Consider the following 14010-nt stretch of genomic DNA (forward strand, 5'->3'; position numbering starts at 1 on the left):
CTTTCCCCCACCTCTGCTGCTTTCTTCTCTTCTAATATTTCAACATAATCAAGATATTTTGATTATTCACATACATTTTACAAGGACATTGTAAAGAAAGGGCCTTGTGCCCCAACCGTGGCCTGAGCAGTGTTTGTTCCCCGTACCGAGGCAGCATATTGCGATGGTTTAGACTGAGAACTGAACCCAGGGCCCAAAGCCTGGCTTTACCATTTAATGTGATCTGACTTCTCTGCGCCTTCTTACGCTTCTCTATAAAATCCAGTGTGAAAATGTCCATGTAATTTGGTATAGTGAGCATTAAATGCACTAATACATGCAGAGTACTCACTTGGAGCAGTGACTGACACATAGGGAGTGCTAAATAAGTATTAGATGGTTATTGCACATACTTAAACTGCTTGGAAGCACTGGTGTGAAACAATTTTCTAGCTAATAAAGAGTGTTCAAATGTCTTTATGTTGAACACAGTTCCTTTTTTAAATGGCCCATCTCATGGATTCAGGTACTGCCTGTTGAAATTTTTTACGTGGATTGGTTTCTGCCTTTAGGAGCCTTTAAAAAAATAAATAAATAAAAGAATTGTATGTGTTAATGTAGTAAAATCTTCAAACATAATTTTGGCTTTTAAGGGATGTTTTTATACTCACTGGCCTATACTGGAGTTGTCACTCACGGCCTCTGCTAGCTACTTCACAGCTCCTGTGAAGGACACCGCTCTGCCCGCAGCCCCTGCTGGGGAGAAAGCTCTCTGAGGACTGTGTCCTCCCTCTTCTCCTTTTCCTGGGGTGGCTGATTTGATTGGGATGGGACACCAGAGAGCTATCTCTGTCATGGCCTTCCATGGGAAAAACATGAGCCAAGCCAGTTTGATTCTCTTGAGAATTTTAATTTGGGAAATCAGAAGGAAAAAGTCGTGGGAGCCGAAATTGTAAGAATGCCATGAGCTAATGGCATGAGGACAGGCCTGCCTGGCAGTGACATGGCAGCAAACACAGAGTCTGACAGCAAGAATTAATACAAAGTAGAAGAGAAGATGTGACAATTGCACGCGACAGAGAAAACTAAACACAGAGAGAAGCCAAGTTAGGTTAATGGCAGAGGCCCAGGGAGAACATCCCAGACATAGCTGTACTGTGAGTTCTTTCTCACAGCAAGTTGCTCACGTGTTTTCCTGGTCTCTTTGTAATTGTATTCTCATTATTTGAGGCTTTACATTCAAAAGCTTCTAACTTAACAGCAGCTGTATAGCATATGTAGTCCTTTTCCTTTCCCATCTAAAGGATTACTCTCATTCTGTTCTTGTTGCCTTAATACCTCTTCTACAGTTTACAGTGATATAAATTGAACTCACTTTTTAGTACTGTCTTCAAGTCTCCATAGTCCATGCTGTGTTTTCCTGATAGCACTAATTTATTTTCTTCTTTTTTTTGAAATATGTCTTCTATTGCACTCCTGTGGCATTTGCAAATCTGGACCCCTCAGTTCCTATGCAACACGGGGTGGTGATTTCTCTCAGATCTAGGGCGTGGACTCCTTAGGGCAGCAGCCTCAGCCTCTTTGTATTCATATAGTACTGTGGGCTGTGCTGAGCAGGTGATAGATGCCCAACAAGTCATTGGTCATTTCTCGTGGTTCTTTTAGTTCTTGTCATCCTGGCTTATCTTGGATCAGAAAAGAGGATGCTTTAGCACAAAAGAGGATGTTTTAGCCCTTTGCTAGGATGTATCTTTTTTTTTTTTTTTAACAAGCTTTACATTTATTTGAAGGAGAGTAAATATTAAAGAATTTGAGAGAAATGAGGGAGTTGCACAATAACTCTGGTCTTTGATTAGTAACTAAGTTTCTCATTTGTGCTGTGAAATGGTGATACTCCAATGGCAGAGGAGTGAACAAGCTCATATTTGTTAAGTGAGATGAACACCTGACATCTAAATCCCTACTAATATTTGCTTTGGGCCCTAAGTGTATACTGTGGTTAACAAAGTAACTTGTCTTGACATTACTCCCACATGTGGGTTTGTTTTTCTTTCGGTATTCCCTTTTTTAGCATATTTGGGAAACCACTTTATTTGCCAAGTTACTGTATTTGCTACCAACATGTTTGAATAATGCTGTGTTTTGTCATTGAATGTAACTTCCATGATCTTTAAAAACAATGCTTTGAAATAGTGTTCTCGTCTGTATATTGTGTCTCTCATGTCCTAATTTCTTCTTCTTAAAAGAACACGGTTAACTCATATTGGAGCAGGGCCCATTCTTAGTGACCTCATTTTAACTGATTACTTCTGTAAAGACCCTAGTTCCAAATAAGGACACATTCTCAGGTTCTGGAGGTTTGGATTTCAGTATATAAATTTGGGGAAAATACAGTTTCAACCCATAATACAGAGGAACCACCACCCTACTAATTACCATAGCACCCATAAACCAGGCTTCCTTGGTGTCAAAGCCAAGAAGCTTAAAAGATTTGTTTGCACCTAGAGCCCGCAGTCATTAGGCTGAGACTTGTGAGTCTCACTAGATATTGGCACAGTTACCAGAAAGTCCTTAAAGGACTCTCTTCATCTCTCACCTGGATCAGGACAGGAGCCTCTTAACTTGTCACCTTCCTGCTGCCCACCTTGTCCACCTTCAGTCTGCTCTCAACGCACGCATCTCTGGGTTCCGCTACTTCCTAGTCATATGACCTTGGGCAAGTTGGGTAACCTGTGTCTGTGTCCTCGTCTGTTGTAGTGATAGTTAACCAAATCTACAAATGTAAAGTGATTAGTAGAGTACTTGATGTTAAAAGGTGTGGTAGCCAGAATGGTGGCCCTCCAGTGATGTTCTGTCCTAATCATCCCTGGAACCTGTGAATATGTTATTTTACATGGCAAAAGGGACTTTCAGATGTGATTAAAGACCCCGAGATTGGGGGGGGCGGTGGTTATCTTGAATTATCTTAGGGCCTGTTGTAATCACAGCGGTCCTTAAAAGAGTCAGAAGAGATGTGATGACAGAAACAAAGGTCAGGCTGGGCACTGTGCCTCACACCTGTAATCCCAGCACTTCGGAGGGCCAAGGCAGGAAGATCACTTGGCCACAGGAGTTCAAGACCAGGCTGGGCAACGAAGTGAGACCCCTCCATCTCTAAAAAAAAAAAACAAAACAAAATGGTGTGGTGGTGGTGTTTCATGCCTGTAGTCCCAGCTACTCAAGAGATTGAGGTGGGAGTTTCTTATGAGCCCAGGAGTTCAAGGCTGCAGAGAGCTATGATAGTGCCACTGCATGCTAGTCTAGGTGACAGAGTGAGATAGACTTGCCGACACCTTGATTTTAGCCCCATGAGACTTCCCCCATTTTAGACTTCCGACCTCCAAAAACTGATAGATAGTAAATTAGCGTTGTTGTAAGCCACTGCATTTGTGGTAATTTATTACTACAGCAATAGGAAACGAATAGGTAAGTGTCAGCTGTTTTATCTGGTTTTCCTGTTCTTACTGTAAATAAGGTTTTCTTTAAACAGAGAAGTCTGTGGCCAAAGACAGTTGGAAAATGAGTGGATTAGGTGGTCACCAGCATTCTTGTCCCATCTCCCATCCTGATGTGGCAGGTACTCTCTCTAAGACAGTGCCTAGCCCCAGTAGTTGCTCAGCATTTGAGGAATGTTTAGGGAGGGCTGGGTGGTGGTCTCCAGTGTGGAGCTGCCTGTGGGATTCTCTCCAGTCCCCACATCACTCCTGGAGGATTCTTATTAATTATTTGGCTATTTTGGTATTTGGTTGTTCCTTCATGTGCCATATTGGCCTTGAGCTCTGTGTTCCAGGTTTATGGATGTCTTTTGGGGCCTATGCACCTTTGTGGGCTCCACTGGTTTTCCTTTTACCCCATAAATTTGTCACTTCAGGTCATTCAAGTAACTTCAGATGTTATATATTCTGTGATAAGAATTCATTACGCAGACACCCCAGGCAAGCTGGACTCAGAGTTAGGGTCAGGAATGCTTTACCGGAATAGAGCCAGAGACAATGTTGGGCCATGAGTTGCTTCTAGAACAGCCTGTGATTTGGCCTTTAGGCCTAAACTAGCCCCGTGATGCATTCTGGGCTTATGAGTTGTTTGCAGCATTTTTTTAAACCTACAAAATGAGTTAGTTATTTGCTTTCTTTTTTAACCTGTACAGAGAAGCTGTAATGCCATTTTTGTATATAGTACCACTGCTGCTTTTGTAAAGCAGGAAAACATGAAAGTGTGAAGCCAGTCTACAGTGCTAGAGGAATTTCATTTCACTTCAAGTTTCTTGGATTAATGTCAGCATTATTTCCCTGGCATGAAAGATACTAAGTTTTTAGAGTCTGTACCCTTTAGATAAAACATGGAAGAATTTTGGTGCATGTTTTGATGTGCAGAGTCGGGGGCAGCTCCCTCAGCAGACCTTTGTGTAGTTGATAATCTAATTATTTGGCACTCTACATAAAGAATGTGAGCTTCCAGGTGCAATTTGTCTATTTTGAAAAGGGCTGTGGAATCTATTTTGATTTATAAAAAATCCTGTATTCAGATTTAATGAGTGACAAGAGTATATTTATTGACTATATCCTTTTTCTTTTAAAGCCATTAGTAGAACATGCCACATTTTAAAAAGCATCTCCATTAGTGTTTTCACTGGTGGGATGAGAAGTTGTAGGAGTTAGTCATGACCAGGGCTCAGGCTTGTAACTTAAGGGATTATCATGCACTGAGAGTGGTGGCTAGATGGGCAGTCAAGGTAGGGTGACCCAAACAGAGATGCTCCCCACCTCCCAGCAGAGTGTCTGTCTGTCTAATATCTCATGGTCTTAACTAAAAATTATTGATAAATAGGTGGCTCTGCTATAAGAAATAATTTTCTCATTTGTAGAATCAAGGACAAGCAGTGGCAGTTCAGGCCAGAATGTGGAGGCTCTCCACACCTGAATTCAAACTGTGGTTGGATCTCTGCATGTGGTATCCTACCTCTCAAACTCAGCACATCTCAGATAGAACTCCTCATCTCTCAAACTGCTCCTAACCCTGGGAAGAATTAGATCACCTACACTGTCTCTCCTATTTGCCTGCAGATCAAGACACAAAAATTCAAGTCTGGAAGACTCTGAAGTGGCGAGTTCATTTGAAGGGTGCAGGTCACATTCATTCTTCTGTGTTAGCTGTGCTTTTTATGCAGTCAGACTTGGCATTATCCACCAATATATAACAGCCTTGAGGGTATCTCAAGAGCAGTATTAATTCACAATACTCAGGAATTAGCAGGCAGAGGAGAATAGGGGGCATGGAGGTACAAATAAATGGTTTTTCCATTTACTTACAATTCTGCACTAGGGTCCTTTAGAGAGCCTGACGGTTTCACAACAGTTGAGATCTGGGCAGAGGACCTGAGAATAATGTGAAATCTCTTGAAAGATTGAATGGTGTAATGGAAAGGACATTGGTGGGGGTCTGAGAAACCAGGGAGTTGATCCTTTGCCTCCAGACTTATTACCAGCGGTGTAAAGAGGTGTGTGACTTGATCGAGTCACTAAACTATCTCTGAACCTTTTTTTTTTTTTTTTTAAAGATAACACCAACACCTACCCTCCTGGTGTATTAAGAGTAATTGAAATAATATTTGTAAGTCAGTTAGCGTAGAGCAGGCACTCAATAAAGGTTAGTTGGTTAGGCTGGGCGTGGTGGCTCACGCTTGTAGTCCCAGTACTTTGGGAGGCCGAGGTGGGAGGATCAGCTGAGGTCGGGAGTTCGAGACCAGCCTGACCAACATGGAGAAACCCTATCTCTACTAAAAATAAAAGAATTAGCCGGGCGTGGTGGCATATACCTGTAATCCCAGCTACTTGGGAGGCTGAGGCAGGAGAATCACCTGAACCCGGGAGGCGGAGTTTGTGGTGAGTTGAGATCATGCCCATTGCATTCCAGCCTGGGTGACAAGAGTGAAACTCCATCTTAAAAAAAAAAAAAAGTTAGTTGGTTAGTTTTCTCTCTTCTCCCCACTCCGCATCTAACTCAGGCAGAGATGTTGCTGGTCTTTGTAACTACATTAATCAGTGAGAAACTGCTTGGGTTTCATGTGCAATGATATTGGAAAGAAAATACATTTAATGGACTGCATTAAGTTTAGCAAACTGCCTTATGCTTTTGTTTTGAAAGGAAGAAGACATCTGTAAAATATGAACTGCATGGGAAAATAAATTTAAAATGTATAAAGTAATGGAAAGGCAATTACATTTATAATTATTCAAAGAAATAGAATATGGTGTGGTCAGATTTTTAACAGTGGAAATTTTGCATAATAAACTCTGGTAACCCTAGGAGGAGATCACCAGGAAGGGGAAAATGAGTAACAGAAATGCTTATGTTTTAAAATGAAGAAGTGATATAACTAGAATTCTTAGCACAGGTGTAAAGCATGCTATTGGAAATACATCAGATTGGTTATGCAAATGAGCCCCAATTTAATCTGTTACAAACATTTTCAACTAATGAAATTAGGCATGAAATGTTGAAAAATTGGTGCATTTAAGTTTTAACTTTCCAGAGAGCCTACTATTCTGACCATAAGAAACATCATCTTTAAAATAACCTGTAGCTGTTGATCTAGTAATTTTGGATAAAATAATGAAACAGCTCCAATGGAAGAATATATAGTTTATGCCAGTCTATTCATAGCAATATATAAAAAATACATAGGTAAGTAAATGTAAATATGTTCGTATATATTCTGTGAAAATGTACACAGATAAACAAGATCCTATTGCGATCTGGCAAAGCAAAAAGCAAAATAGGATAATATGTACTACTAAAAATAATAAGTCCACAAACTATCAATATTCAGAAATAGGTACATGAAATAAATTTAAAAAGAAAGTCATCCTATTATATCTTTTTATTTTGTATTTTTTTGAGGTGGACTTTCACTCTTGTAGCTGAGGCTGGAGTGCAGTGGCGTGATCTCAGCTCACTACAACTTCCGCCTCCTGAGTTCAAGCGAGTCTTGTGCCTTAGCACAAGTAGTAGCTGGGATTACAGGTGCCCACCACCACGCCTGGCTAATTTTTGTATTTCTAGTAGAGATGGGGTTTCACCATATTGGCCAGGTTAGTCTTGAACTCCTGACCTCAGGTGAACGCCTGACCTCAGGTGATATGCCTGTCTTGGCCTCCCAAAGTGCTGGGATTATAGGCGTGAGCCACCTTGCCCAGCCTATTACATCTTATTTACAGTTTTGGCTGCTGTTTCAGGGATATAGAGAAGCACAAGACTGACAGCTGTCGCTTCAGGGAAATGAAGTTCCAGCGTGGGAAGATAGGTAACAATGTGCAAATATTGACTAAATAAATTTGGGTGAATAAGTGCTGTGAAGGAAGTAAGACAGCAGTAGAATGGAGAGGATCAGGGTACCTAGGACTGGCCCTATCCTAGGAAGGCTGAGGCGGGGAGGATTCCTGAGCTGAGCTGTGGTGTTGGAGGAGTGAGCCAGTAACGATGTGGGCTCAGGGAACAGAAAGTTAAGGGTTTTCAGACTGGAGTGAGTTTGGCATGTGTGAGCCAAGAGCAGCCAGTGTGTCTAGATCTTAGAGAACAATTGTATGTTGACCTGGTTTATATTAGGAACTAAGTTATTTTATTTATTTACTTTTATTATTTTGAGGCAGTCTCACTCTGTCATCCAGGCTGGAGTGCAGTGGTGTGATCTTGGCTCACTGCAACCTCCGCCTCCTGGGTTCACGCCTCAGCCTCCCAAGTAGCTGGGACTACAGGCATCCGCCACCATGCCTGGCTGAGTTTTGTATTTGTAGTAGAGACGGGGTTTCACCATGTTGGCCAGGCTGGTCTCCACCTCCTAACCCCAGGTAATCTGCCTGGCTCAGCCTCCCAAAGTGCTGGGGTTACAGGCGTGGGCTACCTCAGCCAGTTGTTTTTTTCTTTTTTTGGAGACAGAGTCTCCTCTGTTGCCTAGGCTGGAGTGCAGTGGCACCATCTTGGCTCACTGCAATCTTCTCCTCCTGAGTTCAAGTGATTCTCATGCCTCAGCCTCCCAAGTAGCTGGTATTAAAGGCGTGCACGACCATGCCCAGCTAATTTTTGTAATTTTAGTAGAGATAGGGTTTCAGTTTCACCATGTTGGCCGGGCTAGTCTCAAACTCCTGGCCTCAAGTGATCTGCCCACTTTGGCCTTCCAAAGTGCTGGGATTACAGGTGTGAACTACCACACTGGCCATATTTTACATTTTAACACAACCAAATTTTATTTTTCTTTATCAGTTATCTTTTCAATCACCCCCAAACCTAATGACTAAAACAGCAGCCATTTATTTCAGTGTGTGCTTTACTCACTGGACAGTTACATGTCCCTCTGAACGGCCTCATGCATGTATAGGGAAGCTCTGCCTCTGCAGGCTGGCTGGCTGGCTGCTGCGGCAACTAGGGGGCCACTGAGCCAGGAGTCATTCATGAGTGAGCCAGCGAGCCTGGGCTTGTTCTCATGGAGGACTGAGGGTTCTGTGAGAGTGGAGCAGAGGTGTGTAACATTCCTTGAGGTGGAGGCTCTGAATTGGCACAGTGTCACTTTCTCTATATTCTGTTGGCTACAAGACTAGCCCAGGTTCAAGGAGTGGGAAATAGATGAGTTTCCATGGGAGGAACTGCAGTGTCAGTGCACTGAGATGTGCCTACAAGGAGGGCTGGAGGATTGGTCCATGCTTGCAGTCCATTCCATTTCGCCTTATGCTTGGTGCTTTTCTTCTATACTTTAGGTGTAAGAAATTAGAATCCTATATGATCCAACATTTTACAGTTTTGCCTTTTCATATTTAGGTCTTTCAGTGTTTACATATTATTTTAAAAAATTGAGAACAGCACGATAAACATGAGGAAAAATGAAGTTTCAAAAACTGACAGTGGGGAATGTTAAAAGGGTTAGAGGCTGTGCACGTGGCAGAGCAGGGGCTATTTGGGGAAGCTTTGTATCTTCAGCTCAGTTTTACTGTGAGCCTAAAACTGCTCTAAAAATAGTCTGTTAAACAATTTTATTACCATAATATGACTCATCTTCATTGTGACAGTAGTGTGTGAAGGAGACATACAGGAAGACAGGAGCTGTGTGAAGTGCAGAAATCAGTGAACACCTTCTTAGAAAGTGCTTTAAACCAGAGGCAGGATTGTATACTTGTCAGGCTGTGGCCTTTGGACCAGTGGTTCTGAAGAATAATTAAGCCTTTGCTGCTATTATTTGCAGCTGTGCCAACCTTACGCAGATTACTCAACATCTTTGAGGTTTGGCCTCTTTGTAAAATGGTATAATAATCTTTATATATCTCTTGAGAATTTTTGAATGAAATGAAATATGCGTATCACCTAGCATGGTGCAAGGCCTGTAAAATAAATGTTAGCCTATTTTAGAAGTAGTTTTCCACTCTTCCACTCTTCTGTTAATCTCCAATTAAGATGAGGATCTCTGTAGGTCTTTTGCAGAATTAATTGTTCCTACCATTTCTTCTTGGCCTTCAGTTACCTCCCTGAAGGCCAATGTTTTCTATGAACATTCTTTTTGAATCTTCTGGGTTTCTCTGACTGGAGTGGTTATTTGGCAATCGGTTAAGAGCAGCTGGTTGGCTGACCTTGGGCTTTTGAGATCCTTATGTTTGAAACCATGGCAGGCATCCAGATCACATCAAGCCACTATCAGGTGTGTGTGTTCCTAATCACAGCCTGAACTTTAGAATTGGGCATGTCCTGACTGGAGTGAGCAGAGAAAGGGAGAATACTTTAGGGAACAGTGTGAGAGAGTCAGATTTGAGGAATAAGAAGGTGGGGGAGGGAATAAACATTTCTCCAGCGTCTGTTCTGTGGCAGGGTATAGACTAGAAGGCAGAGGCTACCCGGAGCGTGCCAGGTTGAAGATGGCGGGCCATTTGGCAAGGGAGTTGGGTCATGCCTTCTCATAGATCGAGTGGAGGACAGCTCTACAGCTTTACCAATTTTAGGAGGAATAAATTTCTTTTATGGCTTGACTTAAAACAATAACCCAAGTCATCGTTACACTTTTCTTCCTAGGTTTGTCAGTGGCCCAGCGGAAGTTTGCTCATTCACTCAGAGATTTTAAGTTTGAATTTATCGGTGATGCTGTGACAGATGATGAACGATGCATAGGTAAATAAACATGAGATTTTGGTTTGTTTTCCTTTGCCATGGCCACCAAATAATCACTCCTTTCTTGTTACAGATGCTTCCTTACGTGAATTTTCAAATTTTTTGAAGAATCTGGAGGAACAGAGAGAAATTATGGTGAGTTGAGAGGGGTGTAAATTAATAAGTCAGATTTCAAGGGGGAAAAATCTGGATTTGGAAGCTGGTTCTGGTAGAAGTTGTGATGCATTTATCTCTGAGTACAGTAGTGCATTGTAATGGAAAGATGAGGTTTTAGGAGCCCTGATTTCTAGTTCCATGAGGGGGCTGACCACAGTCAGAACTTGGAGAAGCTGCAGGACCTCCACCAAGGCCTTGCTTTTTCATCTGTAAAGTGGACAGTGGGACTACATCACTGCTTTCTAGCTTTTTGTTGCAGCACAGTACTTTCATTTATGTAGACTCTCATGCAGAAGCTTGATATATTAGGGGAATAAAAGCAGAAAAGCTTACGTAGAAGCAGAGGACAGCTGGGCAATGTTAGCTCCTGACTCATACCCCTGTAGATTTCTAGGCTGCGTGGAAAGGGAGAGAACCTGGGCCTTAGAGGTCTTTGAGATCCCACTTTGCATCAAGTTTCATGATCATAACAAGAATAAGAAGAACTACCCTTGGCCAAGCGTGGTGGGTCATGCCTGTAATTCCAGCCCTTTGAGAGACTGGGTGGGTGGATTGCACAAGCTCAGGAGTTTGACACCAGCCTGGCCAACATGGTAAAACCCCATCTCTACAAAAATACAAAAACTAGGCTGGGTGCAGTGGCTCATGCCTGTAATCCCAGCACTTTGGGAGGCTGATGTGGGCAGATCACCTGAGGTTGGGAGTTTGAGACCAGCCTGACCAACATGGAGAAACCCCATATCCACTAAAAAAAAAAACAAAATTAGCCAGGCGTTGTGTCACATGCCTGTAATCCCAGCTACTCAGGAGGCTGATGCAAGAGAATCGCTTGAACCCAGTAGGTAGATGTTGCCGTGAGCTGAGATCGCACCATTGCACTCTAGCCTGGGCAACAAGAACGAAACCCCATCTCAAAAAACAAACAAACAAACAAAAAAAAAAACAAAAAAAAAACTAGCCAGATGTGGTGGTATGTGCCCGTGGTCCCAGCTACTCAAGAGACTGAGTTGGAAGGATCACTTGAGCCCAGGAGGCTGAGGTTGCAGTGAGCCGAGATTGTGCCACTGCCCTCCAGCCTGGGTGACAGAGCAAGATCCTGTCTCAAAACAAAACAAAACAAAAATTGTCCCCCATGGAGTGCGCTTCATATGCAGTGCTGTACTGAGTGCCTTAAGTGTATGATCTCATTTAACACGCACTCAGCTGTAAATTTGGGAGTTATTGAATAATTGCCTGCTTTTCTGAAAAGCTTACATTACCTTCCTAATGATATTCTTTAATTAAACCAGATTTACAGCAGAATTGCTACTAGGTTATAACACACTATCTATTCTCACCATTTATTTCAGGCTTAAAAAAAATACAGATTCAGGCTGGGCGAGGTGGCCCATGCCTGTAATCCCAGCAAGCCAAGGTGGGCAGGTCACCTGAGGTTAGGAGTTCGAGACCAGTCTGGCCAACTTGGTGAAACCCCGTCTCTACTAAAAATACAAAAAAATTTAGCTGGGTGTGGTGGCAGACGCCTGTAATCCCAGCTGCTTGGGAGGCTGAGGCAGGAGAATCACTTGAACCTGGGAGGTGGAGGTTGCAGTGAGCCGAAAGTGCACCACTGCACTCCAACCTTAGCAACAGAGTGGGACTCTGTCTCAAAAAAAAAAAAAAATTCTTTTTTCTATATTCTTGAAAATAAGTACTGTCTAGAATTATGTTACAGTGTGAGTGTATGAGTGGGTTTAGATGTGGTAGAAATAATACTGGACATATTAGCTAAGTTGGTTTACCTTGACTGTGTGCCAGTGTATTAGTCTGTTCTTACACTGCTTTGAAGAAATACCGGAGACTGGGTAATTTATAAAGGAAAGAGTTTTAATTGACTCATAGTGCTGCATTGCTGGGGAGGCCTCGGGAAACTTAGAATCATGGTGGAAGGCAAAGGAGAAGCAGGTACCTTCTTCACAAGGTGGCAGGATGGGGTGAGTGCAGGCAGGGGAAATGCCAGATGCTTATAGAACCATCAGATCTCACAGGAACTCACTATCATGATAACAGTATGGGAGAAACCACAAGTTACCTCCACCTGGTCCTGCCTTTGACATGTGGGGATTATGGAGTTTACACTTTCAGGTAAGATTTGGGTGAGGACACAGAGCCAAACCATATCAGCCAGGAGCTGTTCTAAGCTATTTACCTAATACAAAGTCACTGAATTCTCACATCAACCCTATGAGATAGATTCTGCTATTGTTCCCCATTTAACGGATGAGGAAACTGAGGCACTTTACCTTGCCCTAAATCACATGGCATCTAGGAGGTAGAGCTGGTTTGTGTTAAGAAGCTGGCACTGAACTGCCCTCCCTGTCACTGCAACTGGCTTCATAGGTGTCACTCTAATTTCCTGGGTGGTGGCTGGTGGGTGTTTATGTTGGGTAGGGCTGCAGGAGGACACTGATTTGGATTTAAAAAGTGACAGAGGGCCAGGCGTGGTGGCTGATGCCTGTAATCCCAGCACTTTGGGAGGCTGGGGTGGGTGGATCACCTGAGGTCAGAAGTTTGAGACCAGCCTGGCCAACCTGGTGAAACCCTGTCTCTACTAAAATTACAAAAATTAGCTGGGCATGGTGGTGGGCACCTGTAATCCCAGCTACTCGGGAGACTGAGGCAGGAGAATCACTTGAACCCGGGAGGCGTTCAGTGAGCTGAGATCGCGCCACTGCACTCCATCCTGGGCAACAGAGCAAGACTCCATCTCAATAAAAAAAAAAAGTGACAAAGGCATATGTCCTCAAAAGCCCTAATTTGCACTCATTTCTAAATTTTGAGGTAATTTGTGTGTATATAATGTAGATACTGTAGAGGGTGTGTGAAGACACCGTGGTCCCATGAGGTTTTTCTGGCACACACTGACAGATTCAATCATTATTCACGTGATCCTGTAGTCATCAATTTTTCAGCTATTTAGGAAAGACTAAATAAAATGGTGAATAAAAATAGCATCATGATGTCACCTTTCTAGTACATGGAGTAGATGTGTGGGCTGGTGAGGTACGTGTTTTTAGTTTACGTTAAGAGTGTCAATTTTCCCTTCTTAACCCTCTTTGATAGTTGTACTTTCCTGGCATCCTGAACATTTAGCACATACCTGTTGATCTCTTTTTATGTTCCAGTTGCTGTTGAGAAACTCAGGACATACGTAAAGGCAAAGAAAGCAAAAGTCCCTGCCTCCATGGAGGTTAGATTCTAGGCAGCGGTAGTGAAGTAGAAATAAACCTGTAAGCCATTGGCAGGCAGTGAAAAATGCTACAAAACAGTACAGGGCAAGTAGCCAGGTGGGGAGGGTCCACAGCATATCTGGAGTGGTGAGGTGATGACTGCCTTTTCAGTAGGGTCCTGCACAAAGGGCATCATCCTGGTGTCTGGAGGAAGAGTTCCGAGCAGAGTGGTGCTGGATTTTAGCTCTACAGAAATAGTGTGTGACCATTGTCAGGCTCAGTATTCTGTTTCTGTTTTAGGTTCCTTGAAATGGAGTGATGAGGTCCAAAAACGGGAACATGGTATTGGCTCCAGGCTGTGTGGAGTAGACAGCATGGTTTGCAGAGCTGTTGTTAGCCAACTGACTGGTTTAATCTCCAGCTGTGATGGAGGTTGATAGGGTCTCTGTGTTAGATGAGGTTGGGTTCCCGTGCAGGGTAG

The 14010-nt window shown here is 42.9% G+C and overlaps 1 protein-coding gene across 2 annotated transcripts in view; it reads left to right on the forward strand.

Annotated features, from left to right (window-relative positions):
* The window catches only part of ARHGAP10 (Rho GTPase activating protein 10), a 343992-nt gene that overhangs the window by 82466 nt on the left and 247516 nt on the right, over positions 1 to 14010 (forward strand). For both annotated transcript variants that reach the window (XM_033215447.1, XM_033215448.1), the window contains exons 2-3: positions 10069 to 10164; positions 10238 to 10299. In XM_033215447.1, coding sequence (XP_033071338.1) covers positions 10069 to 10164; positions 10238 to 10299 — 158 coding nt within the window. The remainder of the gene's footprint in view (positions 1 to 10068; positions 10165 to 10237; positions 10300 to 14010) is intronic.

Source organism: Trachypithecus francoisi, unplaced genomic scaffold (assembly GCF_009764315.1).
Source record: "Trachypithecus francoisi isolate TF-2019V2 unplaced genomic scaffold, Tfra_2.0 Lachesis_group1, whole genome shotgun sequence".
Lineage (NCBI taxonomy): Eukaryota > Metazoa > Chordata > Mammalia > Primates > Cercopithecidae > Trachypithecus > Trachypithecus francoisi.